Source organism: Poecilia reticulata, chromosome 16 (genome assembly GCF_904066995.2).
Source record: "Poecilia reticulata chromosome 16, P_reticulata-male-v2, whole genome shotgun sequence".
Lineage (NCBI taxonomy): Eukaryota > Metazoa > Chordata > Actinopteri > Cyprinodontiformes > Poeciliidae > Poecilia > Poecilia reticulata.
Window position 1 is genome coordinate 31,101,762 of NC_088845.1, and position 19,979 is coordinate 31,121,740.

General features: G+C 42.2%; 2 protein-coding genes and 1 long non-coding RNA gene across 4 annotated transcripts; 2 read left to right on the forward strand and 1 right to left on the reverse strand.

The window, feature by feature from the left end:
• Positions 1-2,219: 2,219 nt before the first annotated feature.
• Positions 2,220-7,355, forward strand: calhm6 (calcium homeostasis modulator family member 6). The gene is made up of 2 exons (XM_008432807.3): positions 2,220-2,917; positions 6,431-7,355. Exons 1-2 carry the CDS (start codon positions 2,393-2,395, stop codon positions 6,854-6,856), a joined length of 951 nt encoding a protein of 316 aa, XP_008431029.1. The 5' UTR covers positions 2,220-2,392; the 3' UTR covers positions 6,857-7,355.
• Positions 7,356-7,580: 225 nt separating this feature from the next.
• On the reverse strand, positions 7,581-13,488 carry LOC145547602 (uncharacterized). Its single transcript, XR_014083897.1, has 3 exons — positions 13,405-13,488; positions 12,915-13,333; positions 7,581-8,483 (listed from the first exon to the last, which is right to left on the reverse strand). It is a non-coding gene; the product is annotated as an uncharacterized LOC145547602 (long non-coding RNA).
• A 1,944-nt stretch (positions 13,489-15,432) lies between these two features.
• Positions 15,433-19,181, forward strand: calhm5.1 (calcium homeostasis modulator family member 5, tandem duplicate 1). 2 transcript variants are annotated; one of them, XR_014083896.1, is made up of 3 exons: positions 15,433-16,710; positions 17,382-18,815; positions 18,867-19,181. XR_014083896.1 is itself a non-coding variant. In XM_008432808.2 (2 exons), the coding sequence occupies exons 1-2, from the start codon at positions 16,168-16,170 to the stop codon at positions 17,769-17,771; spliced, it is 933 nt and encodes a 310-aa protein (XP_008431030.1). In that variant the 5' UTR covers positions 15,433-16,167; the 3' UTR covers positions 17,772-19,181. The 2 variants fall into 2 exon arrangements, 1 of the variants encoding a protein (XP_008431030.1); XM_008432808.2 differs by having other exon boundaries at positions 17,382-19,181.
• The last annotated feature ends 798 nt before the right edge of the window (positions 19,182-19,979 follow it).

Below are 19,979 nucleotides of genomic sequence, written 5' to 3' on the forward strand. Positions count from 1 at the left end.
GTAACTACTTCATGGATTTCGCCTCACGGGTTATTTTCGGAACGCAACCACTAAAAAAAACAAGGGTTCGATGTAAATGTAGTGTTTACTTCATTTTTTCTACAGCAGAAGTTTTGTCAAAAAAGCGTAAGACTAAATTTCAAAATGTTGTAAAAACTTTTTTTTAATAAAAATTTGTGGATAAAGAAACAGTCCATGCATCCTCATTCCAAACACATTCACTAAAATGTTCACTTTATGCTACATGTTCACATTATTTATTGACTGTATATTAAATATATTTTAAATTTAACTGAAGATATGACATAACACAATATATAATATTCAATAAAATACAAAGACTTAAATCTTATTGTACAGACTTGGTCATCAAATCACTATGTTGCCCGTAGGAATTTTTAATGTCCAGCAGGTGTCAGTATTGAGTGACACAGTATCAATACAGTGTTTCTATGAGTCGAAACGCTTCACGACGCCTCATTTACCCATCACTACCAGCCACGGATAGCAAAACTGGCACTTACGATCACAGACGAGTCAACCAAACCCACAAGCCAACATGTAGCCGCCGATTGTAGCAGCAGTGGGGGAAACAAAGACGTACTTTGCAGCGGCCTGCCCAACTATAAAGGCATCTGCCCCGCCCACCAATCAACGGTGCGCTTCTAGTTGCACCCAGTGCACAGAGTGGGGGAGGGTGGAACACCATCCCACCACATGCACATTTTACATTACAATTCGTTGTAATTTGGCAAACCTCCCAAAAAATTGCACTTAAGAATTCTCCTTGTTTATTTTGCCTCCTTTAATGAAATGGAATTTCCTCCCTTGGTAATTACAGAAAGGACAATTGATTTCTTATAAGTACAGGAGAACTTTATGGAGCCTCCCAGAGGGAAGAAGCTGGGAAACCTGTTGAAGGTAATGTGACTGCCCTTCAGTGATCTGAGACGTTTTCCTGACCACAGACAGAGTCCCAAGACACAAGGACACCCCACCCTCCAGAAAGAGCTAGATAGAGCCAGGGGGCCCAGGCCCTGCCACGCAGCCATTGAGAGTGAGCCAACAGACACCTGAGCACCAAGCCCTGGCAGCACCTGCATGCACAGGTAAGGCCATCAACCACTGACAGGAAGTATGAGTCTAAGGTTATGTTCACACTGCAGCCTGAAGTGACACAAGTGTGATTTTTTTTTTTTTGCCCTATGCGGCCTGTATTTGATCTTTTCATCACAATTAGAACACAGATAAGTTTTTACAAATGTGACTGAGGCCACTTGGATATGTGGTCCTGAATCCAATCCATATCTGACTTTTTCAAATGTGATCTGTGTGTGTACGGTCAGGTCAACAGGCACATTGATACTTGACAAATGTCCCTATTCTGTGTCTTGATGCATGCTAGCAGGAAGAGAAACGGCAACCATGGTGAACAATAATCATGATTAAGTTGTTAATGAGCTGGCTCCTGTTGGACAGCAGCTATAGAATGGCAAGATACACTCCAGCATTACCATTCAAGTTTACTTCCACAAACACTGAGCACGACTGATGCATGTGTCATTTCTGCATCCTGTACTGCACATCAAAGACACTTTTAGGTTGTTTGCAGTTTACATAAGGAGATCACATACAAATTGCATAAATTTGGAAATATGAACAACTACGCAATAAAATTCAGATTTGAACAAAAATCAGACTTGAGTATTAAAACCTGCAGTGTAAACGTAGCAAAAGTCTTGACCTGACAGAGGAATGGGTACACAGAGACACAAATATTCCCACCCTTTATGCACACACACACATACACACACACACACACACACACACACACACACACACACACACACACACACACACACACACACACACACGCACACACACACACACACACACACACACACACACCCAACATAAAAAGACACACGAATGGACAGAGGCTATCTCAATGTCAATATGATCCAACAAAAGAGTTCATACTGACAGTATTTTCATTTTACTGGGTCTTGAGGATGGTTTTCTTACATAGAACAGTAACTGTGTGGGGTTCTCTGTGGATAACTTGTTCCAGAATGTTCCACACTCCCCATCTGTGACAGCTAATGAAAAGACGCACTGATGCCAGTGGTTTATTTATAACCAGCATTGAGGAGTGTGACATTTGATCGCTTTAGGTAACTGGAGACACACATGGAGTTGAATCTCAATATCAGGTACAAACTGAAATTTTGTTTACTGGCTACAAAGCTCAGAAAGCAAGTTAAACCCACGACTGACATTAAGAGTTCCAGGAAATGACAACATTTGTGGTGGTGCCATTTAGACATACGGGGTGGAAGTGAAACTGCAACGTTTATTTCAGCTCGCTCTCTCTGTCACCCAGCAGCTACCAATGGATAGGTTTAAGACGATTCTGAATATTGCCAGCAAGCAGACCAACCTTGGTTTTGGGTTGGTTGCTCTGTTGACAGCTGGAGGCGAGCAGATCTTCTCCTCAGTGGCATTCAAGTGTCCCTGCAATGAGCTGAACTTCCTGTATGGCTTGGTCTTCCTGTTGGTTCCAGCATTAGCTTTGCTGCTGCTAGGTTATATTCTCAGCAAAAAGATGTGGATATTGTTTACTGGTCTTTGGCACAACAGGGCAAAGTTGTGTTGTTGGAAAAACCTGGCCGCCACTTGCACAGCTTTCTTCCAAATCAGTTCCACAGCCCTGGTGGCACCGTCCACCTGGTTTGCTGTTGCTCTGCTTAATGGTAACTATTATGAGTGTGCAATGACTGGAACCAATGTGAGTGTTTACAACCAGTATTTGTGCAAAGATATGAATTCTGAGTTGGACTGTGCAAAGAAACTTCACATGCTTCCTTGTGATAAACGTAATGAGGAGGTTCTGCGTACATTAAGATCTCAGTCTCAGGTAAGCAGTTTTCTGATGTGATCCCATCTACATCTTTAGTCATCACAGCATTAAAGACTTCAGCATTCTTAATTTGTTAACTTGGTACTGAGCAGCACAGAAATCTTTGTCTGGAAACACTGCAAATGTTTGTTAGACTATCAAATAGTTAATGATTTGTGTAAAAATCAGCATTTGCAGCTATTTTAGGATGAAGAAATATGGAATTCAAATATCGTTAGTTAAAATTGTTCTCCCTACAAGAAAACATGTGAACAACTATATTTGTTTTTGTATAAATTTAACCTTTAGCTGTGTTGATTTGACAACATGTTTACACTGCAAACTATTTAGTGTCTTTAATAGATGGATGGCTAATCACAGGAGTGTAGTATCTGTCTACATTTACTTGAGAAACCTTAAAAAAAAAAGAAAGAAAAAACTGTAGAAGTTGTTTCAAAGGGGCAGAATTATGTTTCCAGGCACATAGTACCATTTCATAGCATAATCAAGTAACTGTCACATTCAGTTGTCATAAAAATGCTGAATATATCAAATATGACTTAAAAGAAATGTTACTTCCTGTTTTGATGTGATTCTGTACTCTTTAAATACTGAAACTCTGTCTTCAGGAAGTCATCACAACATGACTTTTCTATTAACCCTTTAACAACATTGTTACCAACGTTGCACTGAGAAGTAACTGGTATGAGATCAGCAGATGTGCAGCTCCACCAGATGCTTGGCTAGTCTGAAGGAGCAGAGCAGGGAGCCGTGAGGGAGGGCTGCTCTGTGAGGTAGAAGCTTGGAAACTGCAGCCCTGAGAGTAGCTGCACCTTGAAGGTGATAGTATTTCCAATCAGATGTTATGCACAGCTGCCATGTGAGATGAAAGGATTTCTTAAACATGCATGAAAGAATCAAAGTAACACTCCAGGTATGTTTTTTTACTAGGGAATAAGATTATAACACAATGTAGAGCTAAAAAAGTAGATTTTACATAATATTGCTCCTTTAAAGGAGCCAAGAGAGATAAAGAAACAACCCAACGACTTCTTTGTAATGTTAAGGCCAGAGAAACTAAAGTCCTTCAGAAGTCCTTTTTCAAGAGCTCATGCTTCACACAAGAATCATAGTAACCTTAAGTAACCCTAACATTTTCCCACTACACAACACAACACAGTCATGCATATAAAACAATGAAACATAAAAACATTAAGAGTGGATACAGTTCTGTTTGTTTTTTTAACATATTAAAACTGGCTACAGACTTTAAATTGGCAGGAAGTGAGATCCAAACTGCAGATCCTCTCACAGATGGAGCACCATCCATCCATCCATCCATCCATCCATCCATCCATCCATCCATCCATCCATTTTCTTGCACCCTTGTCCCTTAGTGGGGTCAGGAGGGTTGCTGGTGCCCATCTCCAGCTATCGTTTCGGGCGAGAGGCGGGGTCACCCTGGACATGTCGCCAGTCTGTCATAGGGCAACACAGAGACACACAGGACACACAACCATGCACACACACACTCACACCTAGGGGCAATTTGGTGAGGCCAATTAACCTGACAGTCATGTTTTTGGTCTGTGGGAGGAAACCGGAGTACCTGGAGAAAACCCACCATGCACAGGGAGAACATGGAGACTCCATGCAGAAAGACCGGGGCCGGGAATCGAACCCAGAACCTTCTTGCTGCAAGGCAACAGCTCTACCAACTTTGCCACTGTGCAACAGATGGAGCACTTTGAGCAAAAATGGGTCTATGGAGTGGAACCTTATAATATCTATGTAAAGCTGCTCTGGTAGATCTACTGCTGACCTGCAATTTCTGTATACAATCACTTAATGGGTTAGATGCAAGTCTGTTTAAACATTTAAAAATTAGTCTTACAGGTTATGACTTATAAAAGTAGAAAAGTCCAGAATGCCAGATTTAGCCTTCTAATTGGCTTTTGATATAAAACCTTTCAGGGCTGATTATAGAGACTTGCTAATGGTTAGAGTTTGGCTGGTCTGTGGTCAGACGGTAGCTCCAAAGGATGGATGTGAGAGGATCATGGAGTCTCTATTTCTGCTTGAGTAATATTATTTGGAGTTATCACTACTCTTATTGGAGCTCAGTTTCTGGATGCTCTACCTACCTCTAATTACGTCACTGGATGAAGAACAAGGATGTTTTAGTACAAAATACATCAGACACACAGTAAAGCACTTTTGAAGTTGATATTGAAGGACTTAAAACAAACTTAATAATTTAAAGATGAATAGCTAAATTCTATCAGTTATTTAGAAACTGTGGAGTACTCACTTTTAACCCAGAAAAGGAATTAGATTACTCATTCTTTAGCTTATTTTTTCAGAAACTATAGAGTACTCACTATTTAGATGCAGAGACCAGAAGCCCAGAGGAAACTTTTGAATCGAGACTACTTTTTAGACTCCTGTCTTCCAACCTGGAAATGGAATTAGCAGGGGTGAAAGTAGTTTTAAATTCTTGGGGGTACTATGACAAAAAAAAGATATATATATATATATATATATATATATATATATATATATATATATATATATATATATATATATATAAAAAAATTCCCTTCTCACCCTCCGCGGGTGGTCTGTTTCATCCTCTGAGCTCAGGTCCTCTACCAGAGGCCTGGGAGCTTGAGGTTCTCCTCCAGTATCTTGGCTGTGCCTAGAACTGCACATTTCTGGACTGAGATGTCTGATGTTGTTCCTATATATATATATTGACTCTCTCTTGCAGGTACTGTGTACCCCCACTAAACCTTTTAGGGGTACAGTACCCTGCTGTACCCCCTTACTTTCACCCCTGGGAATTAGACCAGAGGATATTTAGCAACCCTGAATAGGCGCACCTAGTTCACATACTTTAGATCAACATTAGATTCTTTTTCTCTTGTTTTGCTCTTTCATTTGGTGTGTTATTTTGTTTGTATTTCCTTTTAATTAATGTAAAGCACTCTGTATTGCCTTGTTGCTGAAAATGTGCTATATAAATACATTTACATTAGAAGAGCTTTTTGTTTTGATCCAAGCTTTATTGTTCTGAAGATAGTTTACATCGGCTTACCCTGCTGTGCTGTTTGACAACAAACAGCTGATATTGTCAGTAGTACTTTGCAGTGTTCTAACATCAATACATTAAGTATTTTTTCTCAGTAGGTTGTTTATGTTATGAAAAATTTTGCAATGAGGTTACCGATTTTTACTCATTGACTTATTAAAAATACCTGAATTTTCACAAAGCTTAATGAAATTTTGTCTATCACTTTGAAATGCTTTGTTTCTGAAATGTGCTATACAAATAAACTTGATTGATTGATAATGTACCAGCTCCTAAATAATTTACATTGCCACCTGTATGTGATCCAGAGATTGTTCAAATTAGATCATTCCTTCTTTTTTGTGTAATTTGGTGCTTTTTTGCAGTAGATTGTAGTCTTTAATACTAATGGTAAATGGCCATAGTAATAAATTATCTTTTTATTTTGATGGTTACAACAGATTCTAGGTTGGCTTGTCATCACCTTCATCATGTTGTCCAGTTTACTGATCATCTGCCTGGCTCGCTGCAATTCGCCCATCAGCCACCATCAACTCAAGTTCTGGAGGGCATATGCTCAGGAGGAAAGTGAGCTCATGGATTTATACACCAATAAACACGCTAAAGATCTTGCTGAGAGAAACCTAAAGAGCTTTTTCAACCAGATGGAACCTGCAAACATCACCACTCCCTCCAACAAGGACTGGGAGAAAATTTCCTTATTATATAAGTTTAGCACCAAAGATCACTTCTACAGCACTTTGCATCGATATGTGGAGACAAACCAGGAGGGTGATGGGATTAGGATGGTTTCAGTAAGATCAAATGAGTCGACTGACAACCCTGCTGTTCTCCATTTTGTGGATGATGGAATGGTTTCAATATAAAAATAATTGAAATTGATAGAAGAATAAAGCTTAGGATATATTTCTAAACACGGTATAAGTGAATTTTCTTAAGTTTAAAAGTATATGTGTGCTTGTGAAGACTCATGGCGGCTGTAAGGAGTCATGATTTGAAGGATTTTGGTTTGGTATATTTTGTCTCCGTTTCGTATTTTTGTGGACTTATGTTAAAAATTTCTACTTACTTTTGAATTTGACCATATTTTTGCTATTGTTTCAGATATCTTCATGTTTTCTTGGTAATTCTGTTAGGTAACCAATTGTTGGTTAATTCCTCACCACTGCTGAACACCAGAAATCATTCCTGTGTCTCCCATCCAGTTATCACTGTCCCTCTATACATCCTCTCTGTTTTCCAGATCTTCTTGTTTGCTCCTGTAAATGTTTCCTAAGTCCTTGTGTCTTTGGATTACAATGCATGTTAATTATTGTCTGTAATTTTTGGAGGTTTTTTTCATCATTAAAGACTCATTTATTTCCACTCTGTTTGCCTGGGTTTGTTTTATGCTTTGGGTGATCTGGCAAAGTAACAGTGTCAATGTTTAAATTGTATTATTATATTTATGAATGTTGCTTGACAGTAATTGGAAACTAGATTCTGTTTCATCTGAGTTCATCCAACAGTCCTGAACAATAGCAATATATCCAAAAATTGTTTGATACTGACAATGGGTTTTATCAAAAGAAAATTATATATCTTACAATATAGATTAAACCAAACCAACTTTATTTATAAAGTACTTTAAAACAACCACAGCTGATACAAAGTTAAAACACAACATAATTAAAAAGATAAAAACAAAAATACACAATTTAAAACTAGATCCCGCTGGTGTTAAAAGCCAAGTAAAATAGATGAGTTTTAAGACGAGCTTTAAAAGTGGACAGTGAAGGGGCCTCTCTGACCTGCAAAGGCAGGTCGTTCCATAACTTTGGGCCCATGACAGAGAAGCCCTGTCCCCTCTGAGCTTCCTTCTGGATCTCTGTACCTCCAGGAGCAGCTGATCTGCTGACCTGAGAGACCGATAGGGTATGTAGGGGTGAAGAAGCTCAGAGAGGTAAGCCGGGGCAAGATTATGTAACGATTTAGAAACAAACATAAGAATTATAAAATGAATCCTAAAATATATACAGGCAGCCAGTGAAGTGAGGCCAGGTCAGGGGTCACATGCTCCCTCTTTCGAGATTAAGAGCATAAATATGTTCTGTAAACTACACAAAACTGGTTTTGCAGGAGGGGAGCCTGAGAAATAAAAACTAAACATCCAAGCATCTACGTTAAGACAGAAATGCTAATGTACAGATACCATCATGTTATTACAAGCTTTATATATGAGGACTTTGAATTGCAGATCAAACAGGGAATTTAGACGTAAATAAATAGGTGGTGAAATGGCATTACTAGCTAGTTCTTTCAGTAATCTTGCTGTCTGTTTTAGAACGAGTTCAGAGACCACGATCAATGATGCCAGTAATTGTCATGATGGGATTTAGCTTACGAACCCACATGCAAGAACACAGTCAGACAGGCGAGTGAAATACAATGATGGTTTATTGAAAGAACAGGGAGGAGATAGTGAATACTGGATCAGCGGACCGGGTCGTCTTACTGTCGACAGGAGACACAGAGTTAGGGTGATCAACGGTGATTTCCGGGAACTAACTGACGAATGCTTACTTGGAAGGAAGGTGATGAGGACGGAGTGGAGTGTAGGTAGTGAGCCCGAAGGAGAGCGGTCAGGTAGCTCCACTGAACGGGGACAACCTGGAACTAGGTCCGTCAGAGTAGTTCTCCGGGGGGTCCGGACGTGGGTCTCCAGACCCGTCGCGTCCCGATGCTGGAGAGGGCAGGTTTAATCTGGGACACGTGGAAGGTCGGATGGACTCGTAGGGAACGGGGAAGTCGGAGCCGCACCGCCGAGGGTCCCACCAGCGTCTGGATCTCGAAAGGACCAATAAATCTGGGGGACAGTTTCTTTGACATGGACTTGAGAGGTATATCATGAGTCGATAGCCATACCTTCTGTCCCACGGAGTATGTCGGGGCAGGGGTCCGTCGCCGGTCAGCTAGTCTCTTGATAACGGCGGAGGTGTTGTTGAGGGTGGTGATGGCGTCATTCCAGATCTATGGGCCTTGCGGATGTGGTGCTGGACCGAGGTGACCGAGGTACTAGCTTCGTCGGAGGGTAGGAGTGGTGGCTGATAACCCAGAACTATTTCGAAGGGCGAGAGACCAGTGGCGGAGGAAATGTGGCTGTTGTGTGCATACTCTATCCACTTCAGGTGTTGGGCCCAGTCATCAGGGTTGGTAGAGGTGAGGCACCGCAAGGTGGCTTCCAACTCCTGATTCATCCGTTCAGTTTGGCCATTAGTTTGAGGGTGGTAGCCGGAGCTGAGGGCCACTTTGGCCCCCAGAGCGGAGCAGAATTGGCGCCAGACCTGAGAAATAAACTGGGGTCCACGGTTGGACAAGATTTCTCGGGGTATACCGTGGAGTCTGAAAACGTGCTTTATGAGGAGCATGGCCGTCTGGGCTGCAGTGGGTAATTTTTTGAGAGGGATGAGGTGGCAGGCCTTAGAAAAACGGTCAATGATTGTAAAGATGGTGGTCATACCTCTAGACGTGGGAAGCCCGGTGACAAAGTCGACGGCGATGTGGGACCACGGGCGCCTGGGATGGGTAATGGTTGTAGTAGTTTGTTCCGTGCGCAGACGGCGCAGGCGGAAACATACTCCTTGACGTCGTTATGGATAGATTCCCACCAGAACCTGCGGTTGATTAGGCCTATAGCGCGACTGATGCCAGGGTGGGCCGAGAACTTGGATGCATGGACCCACTGGAGAAAACGGGAACGAACAGCAGGAGGTACATACATTTTACCTGGCGGGCAGGCTTCTGGTGGGGGAGCGGCTCGTTGTGCTTTACGTATGAGGTCCTCGATCTTCCAGGTGACCACTACTACCGTACAGCTAGGAGGAAGGATGGGGGCCGGGACCTCGTCAGCGTCGTCGGGGGAGTAAATCCTGGATAGGGCGTCGGGTTTAATATTCTTGGACCCTGGACGGTAGGAAATGGAGAGGTTAAAGCGAGAGAAAAACAGGGACCAGCGTGACTGGTGTGGATTGGATCTCTTGGCAGCCTGGAGGTACGCCAAGTTCTTATGGTCGGTCCAAACCACTACCGGGTGCTCAGCTCCCTCCAACCAGTGACGCCATTCTTCCAGGGCTAATTTTATGGCCAGTAGCTCCCTGTCACCCACGTTGTAATTTCTTTCCGCGGAAGAGAGTCTGCGGGAGAAAAAGGCACAAGGATGCAGTTTCTGATCGGTCTCCGTGGTTTGCGAGAGTACTGCCCCGACCCCGGTGTCAGAGGCGTCTACCTCTACCACAAACTGTTTACTGGGGTCAGGCTGGATGAGGATAGGGGCCCTGGCAAACCGATTCTTTAGCTCCATGAAGGCTGCCTCGGCTTGCGGGGTCCAACAAAACACCTTCTTAGTGGAGGTGAGAGTTGTCAGGGGGGAAGCAGTTTGGCTGTAATTACGAATAAACCTTCTGTAGAAGTTAACAAATCCAAGGAAGCGTTGTAGCTGCTTACGGGTTTCGGGTTGGGGCCAGTCCAGGACTGCCTTAATCTTGTCCTCGGCTGCTCTCACCTGACCGCTCTCAAGGACGTAACCGAGGAAGGTTACTGATGGGCGGTGGAACTCGCACTTCTCTGCTTTTACATAGAGCTTGTTCTCCAGTAGTCGTTGTAGGACCTGACGAACATGTTTCTGGTGCTCAATGAGGGACTTAGAATAGATCAATATGTCGTCGAGGTAGACGAACACAAAAACATTGATAAAGTCCCGGAGGACCTCATTCACTAGCGCCTGAAAAAAGGATGGGGCGTTGGACAAGCCAAAAGGCATAACCAGATACTCATAATGACCCATTGGTGTCTTAAACGCGGTCTTCCATTCATCACCCTCTCTGATACGGAGGAGGTGATAAGCGTTCCTTAAATCTAATTTAGTGAATATGGTGGCCCCCTGGACGAGTTCAAAGGCTGAGGAGAGCAGAGGTAACGGGTACTTATTTTTTACCGTGATTGGATTTAGCCCTCTATAGTCTATACAGGGTCCCGTCCTTCTTTCCCACAAAGAAGAACCCTGCCCCCAGAGGGGACGACGAGGTGCGGATGATGCCGGCTGCAAGGGACTTATTGATGTATTCCTCCATGGATTGTCTCTCGGCTCTGGAGATGTTATACAGCCTACTGTTAGGCAAGGGCGCCCCAGGCAGGAGGTCTATGGCACAATCATAGGGCCTGTGGGGTGGCAGAGACAGAGCCTTCTCTTTACTAAACACTGCCATTAAATCATGGTACTCACAGGGGATGTTGGAGGCATCCGGGGGATCCACATCGGCCTGAACTGGAACCATGGCCGGTGAGGGGACGGCGGATCGAAGACAAGTAGAGTGGCAACTAGAGGACCAGGAACAAATCCTGGCCTCTACCCAATCAATGTGAGGATTGTGTGTGATCAGCCAGTTAAATCCCAGAACAACTGGAGAGCTAGATGAGGGGAAGACAAAAAAAACTACTTCCTCAGTGTGGTTACCTGAAATCAGAGGTTTGGTTTGGTGGGTAACCTGTGGCAGGCTCCTTCCGTCCAGAGCTGAGACCCGAAGAGGCACCGGTAAGGGTTCGGTCTGGATGGAAAACTGGGTGACTACCTCAGAACTAATAAGGTTCTGTTCACAGCCAGAGTCGATAAGTGCAGACAGGGAAAGTGAGTCATGATCATGGAAGAGAGTGACCGGTATAGTGAGGCGGGGTTTGGTTGTGGTGGGTTCCGGCAGTTTCCTCGCTCTTACTGCCGGACCAGCGGGTTTAAACAGACGGGACAGTTGGCAATAACATGATCCGGCTCACCACAGTACAGGCAGAGACGAGCGCGCATCCTCCTTTGACGTTCCTCGGGTGAGAGTCTGGTGTGTCCCAGTTGCATGGGTTCGGGTTCAGGAACAGGAGGAGGCGATGATGTCTGCGGGTTGGCAGAGCGAGCGCTGGTTCTAGCCAAGCGTGGGGGTGAGCCTTGGTGGAACCGTTCCTTGACCCTGGCACGGATGCGATTGTCTAATCTTATGGTTAGCTTAATGAAGTCATCTAGTGACTGTGGTTCGTCCAAAGTGGCCAGTTCGTCCTTGAGCTGTTCGCTAAGCCCATGAAAATAGGCACTCTTTAGGGCCACGGGGTTCCAGCCTGAAGCAGCGGCTTTGATCCGGAAATCAATGGCAAAGTCAGAAACACTCCTTTTACCCTGCTTTAGCCCATGTAATTCTCTAGAAGCTGCCGTCTTTTCGGTCTCCTGACAAAACACTTGTTTAAACTCAGCTAAGAATTCGGGGTATGTGCATCCGTAATTAGATGCCGTGAAAAACCTGGCTTCCGCCCACTCTAGGGCTCGGCCCGTCAACAGGGATAACAGGTATGATATTTTAGCATCATCATGGGGTGATATGAGGTGAGGTGAATGGTTGAATACTATTGTACATTGGAGAATAAATCCTTGAATCTTCTTAATTTCACCTAAAAATCTTTCAGGAGTAGTCGGGCGGATCTCCGAAAACCCGGAATGGCCGGGTGGATCCGGGGCTGCTGGTTGAGCCGACGGGGAGGCTGAGGAGCGGTTAGAGCTCTGTTGAGCGGAATTCTGTAAAAAGTCAGAGAGTTCAGTTAGCTGGCGGTTTGTTACAGCTTGGCGATTACTTGGCTCTCTTAGAGCTGCGTCGTGAGACTGGATGAGGGCGTGTTGATCAGAAATAGCCCGTCTGATTGCATCTGTGGAGGTCGTGATTTGGCCTGAGTGTTCTGTCATGATGGGATTTAGCTTACGAACCCACATGCAAGAACACAGTCAGACAGGCGAGTGAAATACAATGATGGTTTATTGAAAGAACAGGGAGGAGATAGTGAATACTGGATCAGAGGACCGGGTCGTAGTTAGGGTGATCAACGGTGATTTCCGGGAACTAACTGACGAATGCTTACTTGGAAGGGAGGTGATGAGGACGGAGTGGAGCGTAGGTAGTGAGCCCGAAGGAGAGCGGTCAGGCAGCTCTACTGAACGGGGACGACCTGGAACTAGGTCCGTCAGAGTAGTTCTCCGGGGGATTTGGGCGTGGGTCTCCAGACCCGTCGCGTCCCGAAGGGGAATCCACCGGAGAAGGATCAACGACGGGGGATAAACGCACACACACAAGGGGTGGCGTCTGACCGGTAACACCGACAGCGTCGAGGGAGGACACAGGAGGTAGGTACACACGAGGGGCGGCGTCTGGCCGGTACCACCGGCAGCGTCGGGGAAACACACAGGAGGCTGATGATCCACGAAGAGGGGGAGAGGCACACTCACTCAGAACCCAGCAAAGATGGATCACACCAGAGCAACGAGGAGGCGGCAGAATAATCTGACGAGGAAGACAACAAGGGGTTAGTCTGGAGCAGATCACAGAAGGCCTATTTCTGGAACGAAGGTTACCGAGGTAAGCAAACACTCAGGCGATGAGACGAAGAGGTGCTGCTGCTTATATCCGTAGTCCACGCCTCCTAAACGAGTCGCAGGTGTGAGTACGGGTTGCACCCAGCAGCTTCTCAGGGGTTGAGAGTGCAGGTGCCATCTGGTGGACACCAGGTGGAACAACGGTTCCACCCATGATAAAGAAAACTCATTCGAAACAAAAATAAAGAAAAAGACTAACAAAATAAATGGGGAAGACACAGAACCTGACAGTAATTCATTCCTTAGGGACACGTTACTCTAATATGACCTTTTTTTAATAAGGACTAATCTAGTCCATTTCTATTAAAAACAAGTAATCAGATTCAATTACTTATCCAAATCATGCTCTGTTGCTGTTTTTGTCATTTTTCTTTTTAAAGAGAAATATTTGCTATTTTCTTTCATCATGGTGAGTCACAACAAGTCATGTTCTCAGCATGAGAACAAGTCACTTGTAATTCACACAGCCAGCAACACAAATGTAGATAGAGTGAGGAGAGAAATGCATGTTTTCTAGTTGAAAATGCCATCAGGTAAAGATGTCAATATTAAGCTGTATTCTCTGTGCTGGTGGCAAAGGCTTTTCTAGTTTCAAAACACTACGTCATGTTTCACAGTACGACACAGTCAGACTTACTGAGGAAGTTTCATCAGGTGGTGAAAAGCAGGTGAAAAACAGTGAGCTGCGACTAATGCAGGAGGCCTCCACTGTCCACTAAAGCTTAGCCTGACTACTGCCTTTCTGTGCAACTAAACTCCAAAGAAGTTCCACATTCTCCCCTTTTCTTGGATTATCCCTGGTAGATAACAGAAGAAGTTGTAAATGATGATGCTGATTTTCTGTGCTGTTGTAGAATTGTTACTCTGCCTGTAGTTTTATGAATGGCAGCAGAGGAGTTGAACGAAGCCGTTCAGTCTGTGTTGGCCATGCTTCTAAATATTGAATTCAAGTTAACAGCTATCTGGTTTGTATTGGTACTTTTCTTTGTGCAGTGTGGGATGGTTGCTTACAGTGCAGGTAATTTATGGTAAGCTTCATAGCGTGGAACTGGGACACTGCATACACCATGGACAAACAATTTTACTCAACTAGGTAAAATGTATTTGTTTCTCAATGGAGAGCCCAGGCCTTCTGTACAAAGCAAATAGTGGTGGTGGCAAGGTTTAAGCGTTTTGTGGATAAAAACTGTCAGCACAGCATTTGTTTTTAGTTAGTTTAAGTTAATCACCTCTAGAGCCTTCGTCAGTTTTGGTCGCACAAATGACTCAAAGTCTTTTGGCAAGAAATACTCAAATAGGTCCTCCGGAAGTTGTGTTCAGCTCTCTTCCATATCACATTTATTAGGGTTGAAAAAGAAAAAGTTGTCAAGTTTAGATTTAACTGAACTGATTACGGTAGTTTCCGAACGGTAACTGTAACAGTAAAAGTGCTGATCCTTCGTGTTGCTACTAGCATGTGCTAAAAGAAAATGGACGCTTTCTTCTGCTTCTTTTTCTTCTGCTTCTTCTTTAGATTTCAACAGCAGCTTGCATCCATTATTGTTGCACTACTGCCATCTACTGGATCCTCATATGTATACCTCAAATTCTCATAATGATCCCAGTATTATTTAAAAAACAAAAATTTTTATTTTTCCCCTCAATGCTATTTAACTGATCAAGAACATTCTCAAATTTCAATTCCCTATTAAAACCTAATTTCGTTTTAATGGGCGCTTTCTTTTATTTCCAATTTTGACTACCAATGATTCACTTCCTCTGCGACAGACTGGCGACCTGTCCCGGGTGACCCTGCCTCTCGCCCGGTACGCTAGCTGGAGAGGCACCAGCAACCCCCCCGACCCCACTGAGGGACAAGGGTGTAAGAAAATGGATGGATGGATGATTCACTTCCTGCTAAAGAGTTCCCTGGTGGTTAAAGAAAAATCCACATATAAGCCGCACCGGGCTATAAGCTGCATGGTTCAAAGCTTAGGAGAAAAGTAGCGGCTTATAGTCCGGAAAATACGGTATACGAAAAAAAATCTAAATGCTCTCTGGTGTTGTTCAGGGCAGGGGGCCGGACCAAATGTGGCCCGCGGGCCGTAGTTTGGGGACCACTGCTGTAGAGGATGACTTGGTTTGAAAAAAGGATGTATCTGTGTGATGGACTGCAGTCTAAATGGCCAGTCTTGTGGGACGGGAAGAGTAAACCACAAGGAGGATGTGAGCACTTCCCCCAGTGGCTCTTGTTCCCTGAATGTGCTTCTGCTGCAATGGCATGTTCTACATGTTTAGTCATGTCTTTGCAACAGACTGAATATCATATTAAATGTACATTGAGGGAATGTGTATCAAGAAATAACTAAGTTTATTCAAGAACCTTGAATAAACTTGTATTTTCATTTTCATTTCTTTGTGCTTGATGTTGGTTCTTCTGTCAGAAGTAAAAGTAAGACATCACACACTAACAGAACTTATCCCAATATCACAGCTGGAAAGGAAAACCTATAAAGAATAACTAACCCCAACAATTGTTATTTCTATTAGTTCAAGCACTTCTTCAAGGTACTTCTTCTCAGGGCAGAAGAATTCAGTGTTGAAGTGAGCAAAGGAGGAGTTTGACAACAGACCACCAAAGGGAGGGGCACAAACTGGTTTGGCAGATGAATCTCTGACAAACAACAGAGCAGGAAGTAGCTGACAGAGGTTTGGTTAGACTTTTCTCTGGGATAGTTTTGGATAGCTCCTGGATACAACACCATGGATAACTTCCAGACAGTACTGCGTTTCTTCATGAACCAAAAATCCACCATTGGTTACAGTTTTATGGCACTCCTAACTATAGGTGGGGAACGAATTTTTTCCATGGTTTCATTTCAGTGCCCATGTAACCATGAGCAGAATTTCACGTATGGGATGACTTTTCTGCTTGGTCCAGCTGCAGTGCTTTTTGTTTTTGGCCTGTTCTTCAGCAGCAGGCTGTGGAGGCTCTACACTGGCTGCTGTCTTAACCCCATGAAGCTTTGTCCTCGCGGGAATTGCCTTGGCTGTTTCAGGGTGTTATTGAGCATTATTACTGGTGCTTGTGTGGCCCCTGTTATGTGGCTGTGCGTGGCCTTGCTCAATGGGACCTTTTATGAATGTGCCATCAGCGGTCTGGATGATAACCTGGTTGTGAATCTGTTTTGTAAAAACAAGACGTTTCAGTGTCGGGAGCAGCTGGCCCTGGTTCCCTGTGGTAACTCTAAACTCTCCAGTGATGAACGGATGAAGCTGCTGATGATGTTCAGAGCTCAGTCACAAGTAAGACACACCAATTCCACACTTCTAGAGGATTGCACTTAATTATCCCTAACCTCCTATGCATCTGAAAGCGCTTTGTGAAATCTGAAACTTATAACCCAAATTTGATCATGGCTTTGAAAATTTGTAAAACAAATGTTGTGCAGCAGTCTAAACAACACTGTAGCTTTAAGGGCAGGAGGGTTTTCTAGACAGGGAAGTAATTTAAAATGTAAAATCTGCTTTTATTGTGGGAAGTGTAAGATCCAGTAAAACAACTACAGAGTGACTCCAAAAGCCTGTGGGTTCATGGAGATAGTGTTCAGAAAAGTGACAGATAACAATAAATAAATAAATATAAATACAAATTACTTATAATTTAACTCCAAATGAGCCATAGAGTCTGTCAGATGAGCTGGACACACCCTGCTGTTAACTGGAAACAGAGAAACATATATTACAATATTTATTTATCACAAACCCATGAGATTTATGGATGTACATAATGGAATTTGATGATGTCCTTTTTTCCAGGCAGTAAGTAATAAAGCATAAAGTGAGTTAATAATATTACTTAGAATATTGGCACATAGTCCTAAAGTTGTGCTACTCTAGCATTCATCAGCTGATAATTATTGGAAAATATGCATGTCACTAATTGACAGAATGTTTTGTTTTCATTACATCTGCAGATTTTGGGCTGGAGTGTCATAATGGTTGCTGCCATTGTAGGTCTTTTGGGCACTTGCTTCAAAAACTGCCGCTCTCAGGTCAGCTACCTGCAGCTTACGTTCTGGAAGCGTTATATTGAGAAAGAGAAGGAGCGCTTTGATGCCTTCACTGTGGACTATGCAACAAAGCTGGCTGAGAGAAACCTGCAGAGCTTTTTTGAGAACAAAGAACCTGATCCCATGCCATTTCCAAACCACAAGGCATGGGAGGAGATCTCTGCATACTACACTTTCTCCAGGAGTGAACAGTATTACAGTACTCTGCAGCGCTACGTAGAGCGGGCAGACAGGGATTTTGCACCAGAAAATCGACCCGTTTTGGACATGGAGCATGGGATAGAGATGATCTGAACAACAACCCACTGAAGAGAAAAACTAAGGTCTGCTAACAAAATGGATATTAAAGACACTCATAAAATTTACTGATGGTATTTAACTTTGGCTAATTATACTTGATCATTTTCCACAACCAGCTACAGTCAACAACAAATAAACAGTAAGCATCACTGACTGTGTCTTGCTTGAATATCTAAATGGTCAGTCACATAACTTTATATATATATATATACATTAAGTACCTAAGTTATTTTAAACAGTTTGAATTTTTTTACATTTAATTTCCACTGTAATTCTATAAAATTTTCTATGAAGCTTTTTAGATGGTAAAGTACAAAATGTGTGAAATTCAAATTGAATTTGAATGTTAACTTTAAATTTCACACATTGTTGTACTTTACAAGTCACTGACTTGGTGCAATTTGCTGAAGTTACTTAGAAAAATTTTAATCTCATTTGAATATTAAACTGAACTTAATGCACTGATAACTAGGATTAACTGGACTTTATGTGTGACTGAATTACATTTTTTTGTAAAGTGCCTTGAGACATTTGTGAAATGGCCCAAAAATCAATCATTTAAATTTCTCTCAGATCACAACCCAACTTCCTCTATTATTATTATTATTATTATTATTATTATTATTATTATTATTATTATTATTATTATTATTATTATTATTATTATTATTATTATTATTATTATAGTCAGTTCTGATTACAGACGCTCTCAGTGAGTGCCAGCTGAAGGAAGCGGGTCAAAGTGGAAAACTATTTGGACCAACCTCTGCATCAGAGGAAGGTCTAAGATTCCCTCTGTTTGCGTAAACTCCATTTACATAAATAAACTGAATATAATTTTATTTCAGAGTCAATGTTTATATTTTGAGTCGCAATTATATTTTCCAATTCCAATATTTTGGGCCGCATATAGTCATTTGTTTTCAACTTTCTTTTTCTTTTTTTAAAATAAATTTTGCTTTGAGTTTAGTGTACCGGCCAGTACTTTCTTATTACAGTAATCAGAAAGCCTGTCCTGATTACTGATGGGGTGGATCAGTCCTGGACAGATGCTGTCTGTCCCTGACCTGATGTTTTGGTCAGCATCAGGTCAGGGACAGATACAGTCCAGGTCAGGACTGATTCAGACATGTAGGAAAAATAGTAACTGCACCTTTCAATTTGATCCAAATAGGCAAAAGGTGGAGTGATGGGACAACAAAAATGATATATCTGTATATCTGCTGAATGCAAGTTAATGATCTATAATGTAAAAGAAAAAAAATGTTCATATGATTTTCCATGAAAGAATTTTCGACAAACTGATTTTAAGGATACTGGGTTTGTTGTGTGTTTACATTAACTTTGTATTCTGTCTTTCAAATGATGTCTAAATGTTGTAATTAAAAATTCAACTCAACTTTCCTCAGAGTCAATGACATCTTTGTGTCAAGGTTTTGGGTATACTTTTTGTCCACATGCCCAACACTCAGGATGCGGGTCCTCAAAAGTAAGGAAATCGGATATGAATATAGGATATAATGTAAGAAGCACTGTCAGAGATGCAATAAGTTTAGGAGGTGTGTGAATGATCTAATAGTCTGACTGTTGATTGCAGCAATCCACATTATTGGTAGAAATAGAGGGCCCCAAAAACAAATTCTGCTTAGCTATTGGTTTATAAAATTCCAGGCATACATGCAAACAAACCTTTATCTTGGCTTTTTTCTATTCTTCTCTTTTTTTTCTCTCTCCCTGAAGGAAAGTTCTTTTTCATGACATTGTTTTTTGTCTCTGAGATACTGCTGAGAAAAATGAAACTATAAAATTACATCCGCCAGCAGATTTTTTATTATTAAAATGGTAGATTTAGGTTTGCCTGGACTTTTATAAACCAGTATGTTTTCTATGCTTGACGTTTTGTATTAAAATTGGTACAGATAATGGGAGACGTTTTACTGCGTTTGCTAGTAGTATAAATTAATTTCATCTACATAATTTCAAGAGAATATTCTTATATTAACATGCATTTTCTAAGTACTAAACATTTTAGTTTACTCTTACTCAGCGACTTCTGTGTTTCGCTTCTGAAATAGTTTCCCTTATTGTTATACCAGAGCTGTTTCTCTTAAATTAAACTTTTGCTGTACTTTATACAGATGTATAGATATATTTATGTATATATTGACACATTAATTAAATCCCCATGAGCCGCACTCCATA

Excerpts from the sequence above, each read along its gene's own strand:
- calhm5.1 (XM_008432808.2), top strand. The coding sequence starts at position 16,168 with ATGGATAACTTCCAGACAGTACTGCGTTTCTTCATGAACCAAAAATCC. Across the intron at positions 16,711-17,381 it reads TGTTCAGAGCTCAGTCACAA|ATTTTGGGCTGGAGTGTCAT; the intron begins GTAAGACACACC and ends TTACATCTGCAG.
- calhm6 (XM_008432807.3), top strand. The coding sequence starts at position 2,393 with ATGGATAGGTTTAAGACGATTCTGAATATTGCCAGCAAGCAGACCAAC. Across the intron at positions 2,918-6,430 it reads CATTAAGATCTCAGTCTCAG|ATTCTAGGTTGGCTTGTCAT; the intron begins GTAAGCAGTTTT and ends TGGTTACAACAG.